This window comes from Asparagus officinalis, chromosome 1 (assembly GCF_001876935.1).
Source record: "Asparagus officinalis chromosome 1, Aspof.V1, whole genome shotgun sequence".
Classification (NCBI taxonomy): Eukaryota; Viridiplantae; Streptophyta; class Magnoliopsida; order Asparagales; family Asparagaceae; genus Asparagus; species Asparagus officinalis.
The window spans coordinates 121,404,194-121,423,166 of NC_033794.1; the positions used below are offsets into that span (position 1 = coordinate 121,404,194).

General features: G+C 34.8%; 3 protein-coding genes across 7 annotated transcripts; 2 read left to right on the plus strand and 1 right to left on the minus strand.

Annotated features, from left to right (window-relative positions):
- LOC109840693 lies at positions 3-12,099 on the plus strand (the record flags this gene model as incomplete). Its single annotated transcript, XM_020409429.1, has 5 exons — positions 3-63; positions 3,663-3,730; positions 8,304-8,446; positions 9,109-9,685; positions 11,882-12,099. Coding segments are annotated over 4 exons (813 nt in total), but the record flags the coding sequence as incomplete, so codon positions are not given.
- LOC109844282 (glucan endo-1,3-beta-D-glucosidase-like) lies at positions 13,049-14,447 on the plus strand. The gene is made up of 5 exons (XM_020413270.1): positions 13,049-13,116; positions 13,197-13,284; positions 13,803-13,831; positions 13,907-14,141; positions 14,222-14,447. Exons 2-5 carry the CDS (start codon positions 13,209-13,211, stop codon positions 14,245-14,247), a joined length of 366 nt encoding a protein of 121 aa, XP_020268859.1. The 5' UTR covers positions 13,049-13,116; positions 13,197-13,208; the 3' UTR covers positions 14,248-14,447.
- Positions 14,860-18,967, minus strand: LOC109829243 (glutathionyl-hydroquinone reductase YqjG-like). Of its 5 annotated transcripts, XR_002243995.1 has the most exons (8): positions 18,915-18,967; positions 16,965-17,189; positions 16,704-16,880; positions 16,121-16,345; positions 15,901-16,029; positions 15,717-15,756; positions 15,380-15,626; positions 15,111-15,253 (listed from the first exon to the last, which is right to left on the minus strand). XR_002243995.1 is itself a non-coding variant. In XM_020396422.1 (6 exons), the coding sequence occupies exons 2-6, from the start codon at positions 17,175-17,177 to the stop codon at positions 15,020-15,022; spliced, it is 963 nt and encodes a 320-aa protein (XP_020252011.1). In that variant the 5' UTR covers positions 17,178-17,189; positions 18,915-18,967; the 3' UTR covers positions 14,860-15,019. The 5 variants fall into 5 exon arrangements, 3 of the variants coding, with proteins under 3 accessions (XP_020252011.1, XP_020252010.1, XP_020252013.1); XR_002243994.1 differs by having other exon boundaries at positions 15,380-15,756; XM_020396422.1 differs by lacking the exons at positions 15,380-15,626; positions 15,717-15,756 and having other exon boundaries at positions 14,860-15,253; positions 16,980-17,189.

Sequence of the window (18,973 nt, forward strand, 5' to 3'; positions counted from 1 at the left end):
TAACCCTGGACGACATTGCCAAGTACTTCAACATCCCCATCGCTGATGCCGCTGACACTCTCGGTAACTTTATTTTTTCTCAGATTTTATCAGTTTCTTTTTTTTGAATTTTTTGATGGGTATTTTATTTCTAGGTGAGGACTTGGTTGTCGAAATTGATTGAACATATTTTTTTTGGGTATTTTTCTTATTGAAGTTGTGCATACTATTTTGAATTGTTGGGAAATTTCTTGATGGGTCATTGGGAAAGTATACATAATTTGTGGGGTTTATTTTTTTTGCTTGTGTTCTATAGATCTTTTACAGAAAGTTTTATTGATGTAAAAACGTTAGGTTCATTTAGTCCCATATTGACTTAAGCAGAGTCAATTGTGGGTTCACTAGAGATATGGGTTTTACTTTCATCCCTCTCGTAGTTAGCGTTTAGGGGCGAACTCTCCTTGTTCTCTTACAAATGGTATTTAGAGACGCAGTGTGACACAGCGCGGAAGTACTGATAACCTCGGAATCCACCAAGATGTTCTCTGAATCCACAAAGAACGATCTCCGAATCCACGAAGAAAATATTGAAAGAGTAGTTTTATTGATGAAAAGATATTATCATTTGGGGTTACATGACTCTTCTTAAATAGAAAAACAAATAAGACTCCTAGTAAGACTAGAATTACAAAAAAATAGAAAGTATTAAATTTTATCTTAAAAAGATTCCTTATAATAGAGGAAACAAATCATGAATTAAAATTGAATTTGTTTTCTAATCTAATTCGATCCTAATTTATTTCCTGATTTAAATAGACTCCAACTTTATTACTAAAAATAAACTAAAAACTGATTATTTTTGGATTTCAGTCAAAACTGGGTATTACTAATATGATTTTAAAAATATGACAATCTAGTTGGCTCCGTCTCGTCGAGATAGGCAATTTACATATACAATATATTAGAATCCGCCTTCTGGGTTGGAAGATATGATCATTTCTTTGCGGATGTCAATAATACGTATAAATCTGTATTTAGCTCGCGATTGTCTGCATCCCCCATGAAATTGTCAGTTAAGCATCCTATATCAGTCTCCCCTTGTTGAAAGAAGCTCGATCTCGAGTTTATATTTGTTTAAATAGTAACTTCATCGATAAATATCTTTCTTAACCTGCATCGATCAGCATCCGTCTTGTACTTAGCATTGATTTTCTTCATTTGTTCTTTTATGTTCTCGGCTAGGACTTCTTCTGAATCAAATGCATATATTATTCTTTCCGACATCATGTGTATTTTATTGGCGGCATGTGGATGTGCAGTTAACTTTAAAAACTCTACAAAATATGTTCCATGTTGCTTCTCGTATTCTAGTGCTTGAAGTATCATCAAATTATTTTTAAAATTATTCACCAACTTTTCTTCTAGGGAAGAAAATTCCGCGTCATACTCCATACACAATTCTTTCATCTCCTTTGTTTCTAGCACTCCACCAAGCAATTCACACATATCATCAACTGTCTCACTCTCTAATTTATCCTTCTCCTTCATCGGGACAACATCAATATGTGTAATATCACTCTCAACCCCTTTGAGAATATCATGCGTATCATCCATCTTCACTATCATATCACCATAATGAATCTCATGCATAACAATTGTTTGCACATTAGGAGGAATTTCAGTAGGGGTAAGTTCTTTTTTTTAGTTACAACCAAATCATAGATCTCTACAGATTTCTTCAAGTTTTCTCCTAAAGTCTCGTTGTTTGCCACCAAAAGTTTCTTCTCTTTAGTAGCTTTTATCTTAGATGATTCTTTTTCAGTAAGAGGCAGAAGTACAATTCGGCGTCCATCTTTTTTGAAGATATAAACATTGTCTCTATTTCTGTGGGTAGCTTTAATATCGAATTGCCATGGCCTACCTAAAAGCATATGATAAGTATCCATCTTGATCACATCACACAACACATCATTAAAATACCTGTGAGCGATAGAAAAAGGTACACAATACATCTCATCGTTCTACACATCATTGCCCTTGTGAATCCAGTCGATCTTGTAGAGAGGTGAGTGTTTCTCTGTCTTCAAACCTAACTTATTCACCATACGCTCTACTGTGATTGTCAATAATAACATCACAAATCTTCTGCATCACAGTGCACCTCGTGCGGAAGATATTATGCTCTTGAGGTGATTTTTCTTTCTTTATTACTTCTTTAGTGCTCTTCCCAACTCCAAGGTCTTGCTTAGGATCATTATCGCTGTTGAATTCATCATGTGGAGTCGAATCACGTCGCTGCCGACCATTAAAGCGATTTTGAACTCCTCTCGTGTTCAGACGCTCCACCGTCGATGCAAGTTGTTTTATGACAGTCTTTATCTGATTAACATTGGTCTTCAGCACATCAAACTCAGTTCGAGAAAAAGTATCTTCATCACCTGCCATCGGATCGGAGGAACAAGACTCTGATACCAATTGACGTAGCGTGGAAGTACTGATAACCTCGGAATCCACCAAGGGTGTTCTCTGAATCCACAAAAAACGATCGTCGAAGAAAATATTAAATTCTATCCTAAAAAAATTCACGAAGAAAATATTGAAAGAGTAGTTTTATTAATGAAAAGATATTATCCTTTGGGGTTACATGATTCTTCTTAAATAGAAAAACAAATAAGACTCCTAGTAAGACTAGAATTACAAAGAAATAGAAAGTATTAAATTCTATTCTAAAAATTCCTTATAATAGAGGAAACAAATCATGAATCAAAATTAAAATTGTTTTCTAATCTAATTTGACTGCAATTTATTTCCTAATCTAAATAGACTCCAACTTTATTACTAAAAATAAACTAAAAGCTGATTATTTTCGAATTTCAGCTAAAACTGGGTACTACTGATATGATTTTAAAAATCTGACAATCTAGTTGGTTCCGTCTCGTCGAGATAGGTAATTTACATATATAATATGTTAGAATCCGCCTTCTGGGTTGGAAGATATGATCATTTCTTTGCGGAGGTCAATAATACATATAAATCTGTATTTAGCTCGTGATTGTCTGCATCCCCCATGAAATTGTCAGTTAAGCGTCCTACATCACAGTGTTCAAACACGACTAGACTAGTGCAAAGGGAACACGAGTGGGTGCCGGGACTATGAAAACGCAGTGGTGTATTAGGATTCCATTGGTTCCATATTGACTGAATGGGAAATTAATTATAGGTACATAAGAGATTTGGAGGTACCTTCCCTGTAATCCAAGCTTTTTAAGGGTGGGCTCTTTAAGAACTTTTAATAAGATATTTTACGAAATTTCAGTATGATAATTGTGGACGATAGGGACTGCCGAGATGCTAGTATGTCTTCAAAGCTTGTTTTGCACAAAATTGATTGGTTTTTGTGTGTGTTAATTTTTTTTTTTCAGTTTTTTGGGGAAATTTACTTAAGTATTTTCTGTATTTTGATTGACAACTGACATTGTCAGTAAAACGTCTTGATGGTCGTTGTTAAACATTGGGAATAGGGTCCTGTCTTGTGCTAGTAAAATTTTTGAAGCTGATTTTTTTTATTTTTATTGTGTGGCTTAAAATTGATCATACATTTGTTTGGTGATGATTCTACAAGCAGTTACTTTATGTTTTTCTACCATATCTGCTTGGGAGTTGATTTAGTTTTTGATATGCAGGTGTTTGTACTAGTGTCTTGAAAAGGATATGTCGTGAGAATGGGATTATAAGGTGGCCTTACAGAAAGGTATTTTCTTAACATGTTCTATTTTGAACCCAAAAAAATAAAAATAAAAAATGTAGCTTTTGTTTGCTCAATATTTGTCCTTTTGTCAAGATTCTTTGTTGACAATGATGATTTATCGACTTGGATGCTTGACTTATGCCGGCAATGTTGCAAGCTAGGTTACTCGACATTTCATTTTGGCTGCCATGTCCATGTCCGACACATGTCAGACACAGATTTAGTGTGGACATGCCATGGACATATATGGTTCAAAGCGAAACCCGATTTCCTCATTACTTAAAACGCTAAACTGATTTTTGTGTGTGGGTATATTGGGTTCAAAACCAATGAGAAATTTGCACCCGAAAACCAAAACCCATCAATTAAAGATTTAAAAAATGACCATTATATCCCATTCAGTAAAAAACTAAACCTTATTCAATCTTTCTTTTCTGTTCCCACTTCATTTTCTTCGACCGAAAAAGGAGCGAAGGTCTCCATTACCTGTTGCTCGACGACCAAAGATCTTAATTTTTTGTTAGATTTAACTTAATTCTTAGTTGTTATAGATAATAAAATAAATACAAGTGTTATACTTATATGTATTTTAATTTAATATTTGATCTAATGTAAATAAAATACAAATGTAATTTAATATATAAGTATATATAGTCATGCCCCCATGTCCTACTTTTAACAAATCTGTCATGTCCCTTGTCCGTGCCCGCACCCTGCACCCATATTTGTGCAACCTAGATTGCAAAAATACATAATATCATTTTACGCAGGTCTAAAATATAGTATCTTCTCTAGCATGACTGGCTTGTATTTCTTTCTTCATAAATAAATCATGCTTCGATGTCTTTTGTGAAGTTGAGTTACCTGTGAAGTTGTGTTACCTTTTTTTGGGGGAAATGCTTGTATGCTTACATTATGAAGGCTTCATTAAAAGAGAGAGAAATTCCTAATCTAGGAGAAAGAGAAGCTTCTGTGAAGGGGAGAAAGACTACTGTTATGCAAATGAATTACACGGTCTTGAGTCATCATCAGTTTGCCTTTGCATACTAATTAAGAAATTTCCAATCCTATTGTGTGATAGGAAGATTCTGACCCATAACCCCTCCACAAGAAAGTGATATCGCCTGAGCTTTGCTTTGGTATTTGAGATTTACAAGATGCTATCACTATGCTGAATGAGTATGTAGATTCTGCCTTAATATATAATTTCTTGCAAGTTATTGGTACACTGTATCAGTAAGTAGGCTCATTGTGACCATATATATCTCTAGGCCCTTTGAAGTAAAGTAATTAACTTTTCACTTTCCATTTTAAGATTCAAATTTTGTTAACTATGATATTGGATCAGATAGAGGTCGAATACTTGTCTTAGAGATTGATGAATCATCTTGGTGGTCCACAAATGGAAAATTTTCATTTACTCATCCTTTTCACATTTTTATCACAAAAATTGTTTTACAAAATCTTCAGTCTCTACGAGCATTATTAGTTTGGCTTGCTTGCAAGTTTACACCTGAGAGAAGGTTATGGGCTTATCAACTGACTCTGATTACTAAGCAATAAATCATGGTGAATCGTTCATTCTGGTTGTTAAACATCCATTTATGTAAATAAAGAAACAATATTATGCTTCCAACATGACCATGCAGTCATGCTTTTTAGTTCATTTCATCAGATGAGAGTTACACAGCAAGAATACTCCCCATTTTCCATGTGCCGCGTATCACGGAGCTGCCAGCTCAATAGCATTAATGAAGTGCAACAAGTTGAAGAGAAAACCCAAGTGTGTTAAGAAAGTTGAATAGTGAAAAGTGCAAATAGCATAAGGAACTTAACACATGCTAAGCAATAACACATGGGCCACTACTTACGTATATCAAGTAATGTTAAATGAGTTTACATAATCAATCCTACATTTTGGTTAAGCTTGAAAGTATACAAGTGATTTCCAGGAAATAGGTGGAACAAACTGGATAGTTATACATGCATTGATGGGTATAATGATCTAGCGAAACATTAATCATGGCATCAATTATCTAGAGCAGAGATGAATCTGAGCTAGTCAGAACACCATGACCACCACACCACCAACAATAAAGCCTTTATTCTAAATATACTTTTGGGATCTTCCATTCAGCTCTGTTGAAAAATTATTATGCATTATGTATGGTATAAGCCTTCTTCTTTCTCCGCCTATTGAAGGAAATTTATTTATATCCAAATTTTACTTGAGAACTTCATTGGATAGCTCTGGTTGGGACTCACAATTATCCACAAGCCTGATTGAGAAGTAGTTATAACATTTATCATCCATGGCATGGCAAATGCCATATGTTCTCAAATTACAGTTCTCGGTTTACAAACTGTTGCACATTACTTGATTGTCAATTTAACATAGTAGGAGAGGCCTTTGATTTTGTTCATGTAATCTTTCTCCTCTTTTTCCTTGTTTCTCTTTAAATCTTTATTGTTATTCGAAAATGGTGAAGAGAATGACCAGAATAAGAGAAAGGATACCACCTTAAATTTAAACTGAAATGAGATGTTTCTAGTGATATTTCGGTTTTATTTGTTGTTGTTTTTTGTTCACACTTGGGGTTACTAACAGCGTTTTATGAACATTAAATGCTAGCAAAACACATGCTAGAAATGCACAGTTCCATGTTGCTTCTGCATTCAGATCCTCGCTCCCAACCGCTGCCATACCTAAGTGTCACTAATAGTTGAGACAGAACAGAGATGTATTGGGCCATGCAGGCTATTATGTACCATAACAATTGGATCAAGCTATTGTTATAGGGTGCAAGATGTATATGCTCTTGAATTCAATTTCACTTGAAAGTAGTTTAAAGTAGTGGATAGTTTTCCCGAGAAAAGTTGAGCGTCCTTTGGCTGGTTTTATGCACCTTCAGGCTTTTAGTTTCCTATCGATGTTCACTACATCAAGCAGAAATGCACAGAGTTCGAGTGGACTGTTAACGAAATGCTGTTTTGCTGTCCCATCCCATCTATGACTAGTTTAGGCAGTCAGTGTGTATTGTATGTAGAATGTACAAAAATGTTCATGTTTACTACCTGAAGTTCATGAATTTTCATTTCAGGAATGAAAAGGAAGTCAGTTAACAGTAAAGATTGATCAGTAACATGAGATAATTGAGAATTTTGTGTAAATTTTCTAACAATGATATGGAAAGAAGTCAGTATGGCTACTTCTAAGGTATATTGTAGTTCCTATAAAATGTCATAAAGGTAAGCCCGAACCAGAATATTGTTTGTTAGGTGGTGGTGGTAGTGGTTGTTGTGTGTGTGTGTGCACATGTCTGTGTGTTGTTTTCTGTTCTTCTTTCCTTTTGGTTGGGGTGAGGGGTTTGAATGGCAAGGAGGATAGGAGATTGGTTGTACAGCTGTGTAAAAGCAAAAGCTAACAGTTTGAGTTTAATTGATATTAAGTTCTCAGTTGATCGGAGAGAAAAAAGGGGGAGAATATGTTTTTTTTTGTCTGAAGTTCACGATTTTATTCTATAGAAGATATTTATTTTGATTATCTGTTTGAGCCATGTGCTCAAGTTTGGCAAGAAAATTTTCATTTTTATAGCTCTTGGTTGAAAACTATCCTCGTCTTGTAAGAGGAGTCAAATGCTTTGAAATGAGTGCTAAACTCCATTTTATCTATGTGATAACTTATATGTAATGGAATTAAGAAACTTTACCATTTAAGAACAAAATATATGAACTGAATTTGGTATGTTCCACACTTAGGATTTCTTAATTGTAACTTTAACAAGACAGCCCTCTTAGAAAATATCGAACTTCCTATGCAATCTTTTGGAAGAGACTTGCTTCTTTCCCCCAAAACTATCTGTTACCCATTTACATCAGTTTTTTTTTTCTTTTGAAATCTGTAAGCAAGAGGATATTGTGGCTGCCATTGAAACTAGTCCTGCAAAATAATATTTTGGAGCGACATTACCATAATAAACAAAAGACGAAAACATTCAGGGTATAAAGTGCATCCTTTAAAAGTGTCATAAAATAACTTGATCTGTTCTTATTGCCTAAATTGTAATCCATGGCCAAATTAAATATTTGACATGGTTTTATTGAATATGGAATGTTAGTTGGATCAAGTACTAAATCATTAATAGCTTTGGTGCTTTTAGCTATACCTTATAGTGAATGATGTGCAACAGTTGGGGTCAAATCTTCTTTCATCTTTTTGTGAGAATTTATTGAGCAGAGTAATGAAATAAAAAGAACAGCATGTTTTAAATCCAGCCAGAGGAAAAAGTTTGAATGTTCCTCCAAATGTTTATTGAGAAATGGTGATCAAAATTCTTATTTTGGTGTTCTAATTGAGGATGGATAAGGCCGTTATCAATTAGTTTCCAATTTCCCATGTTATGTTGAATGTTTTCAACACTCCTTCCATGGTCTTCGGAATCCTTCTACTGTTTGTTTTGCATAGTGCTTGATTCGATGATTGTGCTCAATCAGTTAAAGATGTTCATAATGTTGTAATTCTGCGTTGTTGTTCACTGTCCCACATTCTAATTATCTTCCTTGCACGTTTGTCTAGTTTCTTGCTGGGAAGACTATTGAGGATATAAAGAAAGAAGCTGCAAGAGAAAAATCCAAGGAGCAAGCTGCGTTATCCAATAAAGCTAAAAATCTTGATGCTCAAAAAATGATGCCGTCAACTGCAGCTGGACTTTCAACTCAGTGAGTGAATATTCTTGTTGTATTTTGTACCAATGATGCCTATAAGTCTGTGATATTGCTCTGGGGAGGGTGAGCCTTGGTGCAACAATAAGGTTGTTGCCTTGTGACCCGGAGGTCATGGGTTCAAACCCTAGAAACAGGCTCTTTGTATGCGGGGGTGAGGCCGCGTACATCTGACCCTCCCTAGAGCCCAGGATGGTGGCAGCCTCGTGCACTGGGCTACCCCTTCTTCTACATCAGTTTCTTTGTTAAAGCAAAGCTGGTAATATTCTCTTTTTAAGAAATTTAGACCATCCGTGAAATTCTTTGAATAGATTGAAACAGAGATGGAAATTTGAGATGCTAATAATTTTTTTTCTCCCTCTTCTCTGAGATCCTAAACTATTTTCAAGGCCTTATTAACATTTAAAGTCAAAAAATTTGATTACGTTAATCTTGAATTACATTGGTTACTTTGGCTCTTATCACTTTGATCATCCTAACTATCTGTCACTTCTATGCTGCCCTCTGTTACAAATCCTTCATGAAAAAAATCAACAATTTCAGTTGTTTTCTTCCAAAATTCTCAAATGGTCTTATGCTTAAGCATGAATGTTTTTGTATTAACTAAAGTTATGCATATTATTTTGATTGTTGGACTGACGTATTTTTGGTTTGCACAGCGGGAATCTTGTTCAGAGTATAACAACAGGACATGGGTTTTCTGCATCAGGGAATATGTTGCAACCACAAGCAAATAGAAGTTTCCAACATGGATTGCATAGTACAGTCCAAAATCAGACGAGGCATATACCTACCTACTTCGATGATTTTAAATATGGGTTTCCAGCAAATGGCCTGTCATGTACTTCAATTAAATGGTGGGGAAGTAACAGCATTGAAAGTAGTGAGAAGATTGATTCGGGGAAATCTGCAGCCAACAAAGACGGAAAACAAAATTCCTGCAAATTCAATGAGTCCTCTGAGTGTATGATGATTGATGACCAATCTGATGGTAGTAGCATAAAGGACAGTGCCACTAAAATAGAGCCATCAGCTTCCTTGGTATCTCTAAGAAAAAGAGCTTTAGAATTTGGAATTGAGTCGCTTCAGGTTGGAATATCAAATTGTGAACCCTACAAGTTGGGTAAGAGAAAGCGGTTACTTTTGTTGCAAGTGTTTGGATCTTCGTTGCCAGATCAATGGAAGGACGGTTGTTCTTGAAGTTATGAATCAATTATTATTCAGATCTTCAGAATGGTAAGGATCGAAGCATAACTTATAGTTTTGGCCCATTACTAATAACATTTCCTAATTTCTGCGCATATCTAGCTAGTATCATGTTGATATTGTTGCCGGTACCACTTCAATGTGTGTGTGTGTGTGTGTGTGTATTACTTATTACATCTTTAGCTGATGGAAACAATATTTTTGGATATAAATAGGAAACACTTTGTTTACAGTAGACAATGCCTAGTACCTATTTTGACTTAAACATCACAGTTTGAAACAAAATCGACGTTTGATGTTTTCAAGAAATTAAAATGTAATAAAAATCTCTTGTTCTTCCTCAATTCTTCCTCAAATTCCACTTTAGTCAAGTGTCCTTGTGATGCTGATCTAGCCACATCAACTTCCAGCAATCAACGTTAAAGTTCAAATCTAAATCTAGGTTTGAGCACCTAAAACCATCTTAGCACATCTTTCCTCATTCTTTTTTTTTCAGCTTCCATGAAACAAAAATTAGTGTCTGTAGCATGTTTAATTTTATCTTTCACTTAGGAGCTTAATTTTGTCTTGGAATTTGAATGTCATTCAAAACTAGAGTTTTTGGTGAACTAAGACTCTATGTTTAGTCTATAACAATAACAAGCCTTGTACTTTGTTTCAGTTTTTTAATGAGTGAAAAGTCAGTATTGACTACTGATATTATTTTTAAGGTAATTTTCTTGTGGAATCAACACATTATCATTATCGTTAAGAAGGAATGCCATGATCAATAAAAAGAGCGATAAATAAATGGATTCAACTGCTTCAGCTAAAATTGGCATATAAATGAGACTATGAATTTGTGTTTGCATCACATTCACACCATATTTTTTAGTTTCTTTTGAAAAAAATATTTTTTAGTATTAAGACATAATAGAAAAAAATAATTAGATTCTGTTTTCTTTGTTTTTATTTGAAGAACTTGAAATACATTTACCCAGTGAACTGTAGGATCGAAAATGCTGATTGTCTTATTTCTGCTTATCCGCTTGGCATTTCACTCATGATAACTCGTGATTAGGAAACCAATGACATCAAGGATACCTACTCGTGCACTTCTTGGTAGCATCTTATTTCATGTTATAAACTCGCCTAGACACTAAAATGAAAAGAAATAACAAAAATGTCATGCAGATGACATGTCACTAGTTCACAACTATAAACTTTCGAGATCATAGAAAAAGTTCCATTAAAATCCTTAAAACAGGAGAAGAGAAAAGGAAAAATTAGTCTGGCATAGTTTGGACTGAAGTGAAATGCTTTCTAAAACCATCCATTCTTAAATATCTCATCTTGGTTGGAGGCTCATTGATACTATTGTACTTATTAAGATTCTCAAACTTAATTGTTAAGTCAAAAATTGAAGACCCAAGCTCCCGTTGATTCATTGAAGCTCAATTCAGTTCATTTCGATATGCAAACATACAAACATTTAAGATAGAGCCAAATACATTTGGGTTGTGTTCTTATACATTTTTATCCAGTGTACAATTTGGTTGCTTAACACTTTTAGTTAGCGGCTGTTGCACTTATAAAGCGCGTTGGCCTTATTTGGTAATGGATTAGCCAACTCTTGATTGAATAAGAAGGTTTCATTTATTCCAATGTATTTTGGAATTTGTAACTTACTGGTAAAAAGCTTGGTATGTAACAACTAGGATACACGTGCTATTTATATAGAAGTATCTTCAGAACTAACCGAGGTAAATTTGCCCAATATTTGATTAGTAATTAACAATAGAATTCGGCTGTTTACGTGGAAAATGTGTTTAAACAGTCTGAACTCAAGAATGAGTTTTGCGAATCTTACAGAAAGATTAGTAGTTAAATATGGAGCTTGACTCTTTAGCCTGACTGTTTACCTTGAAAATGCTTTAAAAGTCGGAAAGCGAGAATGAGTTTTGCGTTATCTTCGAGAGAAAAAGAGGGAGGGGCGGGTGGGGGGGGTTGGGTTTTATGTTCAAGCAGGAATCTAGGCTTCTTGTTTGAAAGATAAAGGCCTTTTAACCTGACCAAGTTCAATCTACAATGAATCCTGACACTATGACATGGGTGCTAACTCTTCATCAATATCCTATGCCAATCTGCAAGTCAAACAAGAAGAAAAATCCTTAATTGATTTCTTTCATATCGATTTTACATGCATGCAATTGTTAACAAAATCTGAGTTGCTAACTTTTATCATAGTGATCGCAGGTTGCCTCAAACGATTCTGCTCACCTGTTCAAAGCCTACTGCTTTAGATTCTGGCAAAGCTGATAATTATTGCGAGGAAAATTTAACATCTAATTGTTGTAATATTGACATCATCTGTTTGAGTTACTATATCGTTTTAATGATGAAATACTGGCAACAATGATTAAATGAATTTTTCGGATCACAGGAAAGGGTGATCTAATCATTTTTATGCCTTCTTAAAATGTTCTTTAGTTAGTAGTAGTGACAATGCTATGTCATCTGCAATGTCTTGTGCTATTTTTTTCCCTTCAAATTCAATGATCTTCACTGATAACCTTCAGCAGGTTCCACATTGATGTAGGCTATTGTTATCTCGGAAGGAAAATAACTAGTCTTGACAGCAACTGGTGAAACTACCATAATTTTTGTTTTTTATTTTTCATTTTTAAGAAGATTGATTATGGTGAAGAACGGTGGAAGGACAAAGAAAAGAGAGACAAGTTTATCAAGGCTTAATGCAGTTGGAATTTGATGGAAATGATTGTTTTAATGGTGTGAATTAAGCATACTTTCTATTTGATATAATGCTAGCTATACAAGAAAGAAATCACTATTATCTAAATACTATGAGCAACTCTAATTAAAATAAATGGCCTCAAAGGATCCAAACCTCTCCACAAATAAGAAAAGGGGGCAGGTGTTACCTAACTTAGCTGACTTAACTTACAAGTTTGAAAATAATACATAAATGACTTTGGACTTGAACAAAAGCTATCCGTTTAAACACAATGAACGCCCATTAAAGGTGCTTGTTTAAGACCTCTTTTCTAGTTGGAGTTCGATGAAAACATACTTAGAATAGTAGGAGTTGTATTATTAGGGAAATGTGGGGTATGTTTACTAAGAGAATAATTCTTTTGAGAAGAATGCAGTTTAGAATTCAAGAAAAGGATGGCGGTCTAGCAAATGTAGTCATTGTTACAACTCTTACCAGTTTTGCCTTCTCTACTTGCTCAGCTACTACTTAAAAAAGCAACAGAGTTAAATGCTTGTGATTCATTTGGGCTCATAAAGCCTTTCCTTAAGCATTATTCTCATTTGAATGAATCCTCATTCAAATTTCTTTTTCTTTATGAGAGCTCCAAACTGGACCACAAGCATTTAACTCAGCTGCTTTTTTTGTTTTCTCACTGTTGGCTAAAGCGCAGAGGGACAAAGATGCAAGAATATCAGCCACCTTAAATGTAGTTAAGACTTTCACTCTCTCTATTTATGCAAATTGAGCTCTCATTCTCTCATTTCCATTCTCTCTGTTGCTTGATAGAGAGCTGAAAGGATGGCAAGAGGAGCTTCAGCATTCCCGTCTCTTTCACTTATCTCAGCTGCACTCATCCTGCTTACCTTCACCTCAGGTTATCGTTTTCGGTCTGACATCTTCTTCTTCATCTTATTTCAGCACTTAGTATTACTTGTTCCCTTCGGAGTGTGCCATATATTTTGCGTATGATCCCATTAGAAAGCAAAACTTCAGGCTTTATTAGTTTCAACAGTGTGTATAATTGCATATGATTTCATGACAAGGCAAACTTCTTCCCATTTCGGCTTGACATTTCACTTCTTGGAGTAATTATTCTGACTTGTTTCCTTTAGACCGTAGCATAAGGATATGCTAATAGTTAATAATTATAACTTAATAAAGGAGAGAGAACCCTTGGCAGAATTGAATGGAATACTAGGATTCATATAACGGGGCCTAAAAATTTAGGATACAGGCTTTATTGCTGTAGCACTAATTTGTCTCACCATGTGAGTCTTTAATACTGTGTAAGCCAACACTTGAGCTCGCAACCCTTTTTTTAGACTACCGAACACTCAATTCCTACGCATCCTCAACCTCCTGTGACTGATCTATTCTTGTTTTCTCTGCCAGGAGGAACTCTGAGATCAGTTCAGGCACAGGTATAGAAAATATACTGATTTCCTGTAAATTTGCACTGCTGACAAATAATCGAAGAATTTTCTCCTTCTTCACAGAAAACTTGGTGCGTTGCAAAGCCTTCATCAGAGGAAGCAACACTTGTCGCAAACATCAACTATGCCTGTTCTCAGGTCGACTGCAGCATTTCGTACCAGGGATTCCCTTGCTTCTACCCTGACACTCTCATCTCTCATGCTTCTATTGCAATGAACCTCTATTACCAAGCAAATGGAAGGCACTACTGGAACTGTGATTTCAAGAACTCTGCTCTCATTGTCACAACTAATCCGAGTAATGTAACCTGTAAATTCTCCATTTAAGTTTCACTTTCTCATTGTTTGAAGGTTTCTTTATGTTGATCTTGTTTGCAGGTTTCGGCATCTGTGTTTATACCTGATATGTGCATGATATCAAAGAAGAGTACTTCAGCTATTATTTACTGACTCCAAAGTTTGAAGTACAGATTGAAAGATGGAGGAATAAGTGATAATATGAATTATCAGTATATGTAATAGAATGATTTAGTATGGGACTTTCAAATCATCATTTGTGGTTTTTGTTGTTTATGATGGACAACCATAAACCTTTTCCAGTAAACACCTGAAGTTTAAAAACCACAAAGCAACTTTTCAAGTAAACACCTGAAGTTAAACAACAACTACAATGATAACAGCAAAGAAAAGACATTATAAAAATTTTTCGGGTTAGCAATATGAATTATATTCTTGCTTTCAGTTCTGTTTAGGGCTATCTCCCCCAATACATCAACTATATTATCAATTTTCTCTAATTTTTTCCTCAAAATTAGTAACCTTTAACCTCCCATGAATGCATATACTACCTTATCATAGTCTATATCCACAAATCCATCACACGTGTTGTTTCTTAATTGCTCAACTTTCTGATGTACAAAAGAAAATATCTATACAAAATATGCCATTCAGAATACTGGTCCCAAATAAGCAAAAACTCAAACCACAAATATTTCACCAGCCTGGAATACTCGAAAGAAAGAAAGAAAAGATTTATTTTATTCCGAGAACTAAGGTTTCTTGAACTCAACAAGAAAGCTCAGGGTGCATACTGGACACAATACATGAAAAACTTCAAAGTAAGAGCGCATGCATAATAGTACACGGTGACAAAGCCTCGATAAAGCACTAAAAGTTCTAGACACCAAATCTTTCTCGGTCATGTGGAGAAGAGAAATCAATATTGGAACCAGCAGGGATGATACCATAGGGATTAATAGTAGGATGGCTTCCATAATAGTGCTTCTTGATGTGGTCCATGTTCACCGTGCTGCTCATGCCCGGAATTTGGTATATGTCTTTAGTGTAATTGAACAAATTTGGACATTCACGCAATAGCTTCTTGTTGCACTTGAAATGAACTGCATAAACCTGTATAATATCTCTCTCCGTTAGCCATAGCTCACAAATGCACAGAGAAAAAGACAGACGGTCCATAATATTTTCACAGGCATGTTTTCAAGTTGATACTTGATACTTGTAAAACAATATTGTTACCATAAGAACGTCCACCAGCTTCCACTATGTTTATCATCAATATAATGGCATTTAGCGTAGAGTTTGCAACGTCCAAAAGAGCTGAACTCATTGGATAGTATTCAGTTGATCTTGGGAATACACTGATGACAGCACTCAAAACTGGTTCTGAGAATTGAGGAATTCCTAGAATGCAGTCGCAAGCTTGTTCAAAAACTAAGCGGTGATGATAAATGCTGCCTTCATGTTTTGGTATAGCTAGTTATACATAGACATCAGTTATGCTCTAAAACAAGAATCATTGAGGATGCATACGTATTGTTAAGTCGAAAGACAAAAGTTCGTAAATTTTTTCTTCCTTGGCGGAGGAAATTGCTAAGGTACTTCAAATTTAGCATCTAGAAAGTAGCATATCATTAGGAGTAAGTTTCTATTACAAATAGAAAAGAGGGTGGGGTAACTGGGGTTTAACAGCTACCTTGCTACAGCATTTATGTCTAAGAAAACACAGGATACTTGCGAATCTATAATGAGATACATACCTCATCAAACCTTATGAGAGTTACAAACAAACGGATATCAGCTTCAGTCAGTACATTCCCACAAATATACCTCTGATTAGCTAGTATTTCCTCGCATTTGTCCAGAGCTTCATATAGCTTAGATACTGCCTGCACGATCATAAAAGAAAAGAAACTTCAACCTTGACTAGGTAAAAAAATCACTTAAACAATCTACAGTAAAGACAACTAAGTCAATTACCTCATCATAAGGTCCTTGTTTCTTAGCAAAACCACACTTGTAAACACCATTGTTTATTGCTTCATAAACCCATCCATTGACATCATCGATAGTTGCTTGCAGGTGAGAGGGGTACAAGTCCAGATCAGGATTCTTCGCTATTTCATTAAATTCGCTGTTTAACATCCGAATTATCTCTGCACTCTCATTGTTCACAATTGTCTTCAATTTTTTATCCCATAGAACCTGCAATATACAGTGTAAGAAAAGTAACATCTAGTCGAATAAAGGGTTGATTACACATAGACTGTAGTCACTGTTTTGAACTTACTAGGCATGTAGTTTCATTGTAGCAGATAAACTCCCCTGGGTTAAATCTTTTTAACTCACAAATTTCATCAAGATATAAAGATGCAATATCTTTTGAAGTTCCACCAAGGGTAAAAAAGTCTGAAAAAATTAACCCACAGGGTATATCTGCAACAATTAAACTGCAGGGTAGTAAGTGCGAAAGAAGAAACACTACAGGGGATCGATGTGCAATTAACCTTAAAGTAAATGGTACTAATAGCTTGGAAATGCAAACTGAAAATAAGATACATACAGGAACAGTGTATTTCCCAGAATAATTTGAACTGGCAAGCTCATACAATTCCCTGACACTTTTAGCTCCATTCAGAGGGTCGAGATCAGCTCTGGCTTCTTCTGTCTCAGAAACAGGAAAGACCCATCCAAAATGGTCATCGGTCTCTTTGGTCCTCTCCCACTTTGGCTTAACTGACTTTAAAATACACCATACGAACTTTAAGATATTATATTATCTATAAATAAAAATATAAATGTCAAGTTTTGAAGAGAACTATACTGTAAAAGTGATTGCCTCATCAAGGCCCTTGAGTTTGATAAAGGATAGACATCTGGATGCCCAAGGGCATGCATATGATATGTAGAGATGATATCTTCCTGCTTCTGCAGGAAATTTTGAATTCTTATCTTTCAAAATAAAATTGCGAAAAGTTGATGGCGTGCGGTTGAAAGCACCAGTCTCTGTCATTTCATCTAGTGCTGATCGAGCCATTTGAACAGAGTTCTATACGATGATAGAAGTTGCAGTTTCAATATGAGCCCACAAACCAAAAAAGAGTAAGAATAATAGGATGATTATATTCAAAGAAAGGTTTAAGTACCAGAACCTCTCCAAACATGCAATAATAGATCACAAAAGCAGTTCCATAATAGTTTTGAAAACAATCACTAGCGTATCCATCTAGAACAAACCTTTATCTTTTTCCTTCATACTAAACATGATTGAGAAAATATCATACAAGAAAATAAAATAGTTACTAAATTTCTATTGGGCAAATTATCGGTCAAAATATCATCCTGTGAAATTGGCAAATAGTAGAGATTTCAAAATTTCAGGGATTAATTGATTGGTTTTCTATTACATCAATGTTCTAGCTTATATAGAAGCCAAAGCATCATCCTTTCGTAGACACTGACCAAGATAAGGATGGGCACAACAATAGTTCTCTGGATAACCTTATGGAAGAACACAAAATGCATTAACTTGGAGAGCATCAGAGGTAATCTCCACGCAAGTCATGAAGATGTACAGAGTAGATAACTCACATATATAAGGATCCATTTCTCATATGTATACTATATACCGGAAATAGATGTGCCAGAGAGAGTTTAGTTTCAAGTTGAATGAAGTCAGTGACAGAATCAAGGTGTTTTTGTGACACAGATCACTCCTCTTTCAAGACGATGATTAGATTCAGTAAAACACAAAATGTGAGGCATAAGCCACGAAATACATACATAACTTCTTTATTTAAAACAAATAAACAACATCATAATGCTGTAACATTTTTTTTCAATCACTAATAACATTTTCATGATTAATTCTTATTCATTTGTCAACAAAAAAAGAAGAAGAAAAAAAAAGAATTATATAAACGCTACACAAGTTTAACAAATTGCAACTAAAAAAATTGAGAATTTGAGATAGCCCCGAATTTCATAGAGTTCCACAGTATGAAAGCCTTACATAATCCAAGACAAGTTTCCATAAACGTGCTGACCAAATACAAACCAAATATACTAATTAGCACTCTTAACAATCAAATGAATAGCATCATTGTAAATTCTCAGACATAGTGAACAAAAGTTCCAATGCCTTTTTGGTTTACAATCTAGCAATCGATACACAAAACGGTTTTCGATTCCTGTGAAAACACACACAGATCAAAGTCTTTTCATACAAATTAAGTTTCAACAATGCAAACAAAAGTTTTGAAAGTACAGATTTCTTGCTATTGCTTTTTCCTTTTTAGAATCCTCTCTAATGAATCAATAATCTCCCCTAATTTTCCAGTTTTCATCCTGTCATTAACTTGGGAATAGAGGAAAATACATTTCTTCGCCTTAAAAAATAAAATTCAACCCCCTTGCAAAACTCTTTGCATTTATAACATTCATAATTTAAAGCTTCATCAATTTCTGCAGTCCAAACACCCATACATAGAAAAATACTCAAAAAAATTATGACAGACAAACATACATATGCCTTAATTTCATAAGAAACCCCATTTTTTATCATCCAATCCTCAATTGGTCACATGAAGGAAGATGGCATCAACATACCCATAAGCCAAAAACTTTAGAAAATGCTACAATTCACCCACATGCCGACAATCATAAGGGCCCAAGTCCCAATTTTGCAAACAAAAAAATGAAAATAAATGAACACATAATACCCATCAAAAAGAAAATTTAAATAAATATAATATCTGAGAGAAGAGAATCGTACCTTTATAGTGGAAAATGATTTCTTTTGTAAAAAGGGTCTCAGTGGCAGCTGAAGAGAAA

Bases quoted from the DNA above. Each gene is read 5' to 3' on its own strand.
- LOC109829243 (XM_020396421.1), bottom strand. From the start codon at position 17,177: ATGGCTCGATCAGCACTAGATGAAATGACAGAGACTGGTGCTTTCAAC. The intron at 16,030-16,120 runs GTAATTGACTTA...ATGATCGTGCAG, and splicing joins AACAAGGACCTTATGATGAG to GCAGTATCTAAGCTATATGA. The intron at 15,254-15,900 runs GTATGTATCTCA...GATATTATACAG, and splicing joins CTCTCATAAGGTTTGATGAG to GTTTATGCAGTTCATTTCAA.
- LOC109844282 (XM_020413270.1), top strand. From the start codon at position 13,209: ATGGCAAGAGGAGCTTCAGCATTCCCGTCTCTTTCACTTATCTCAGCT. The intron at 13,285-13,802 runs GTTATCGTTTTC...TTTCTCTGCCAG, and splicing joins CCTGCTTACCTTCACCTCAG to GAGGAACTCTGAGATCAGTT. The intron at 13,832-13,906 runs GTATAGAAAATA...CCTTCTTCACAG, and splicing joins TGAGATCAGTTCAGGCACAG to AAAACTTGGTGCGTTGCAAA.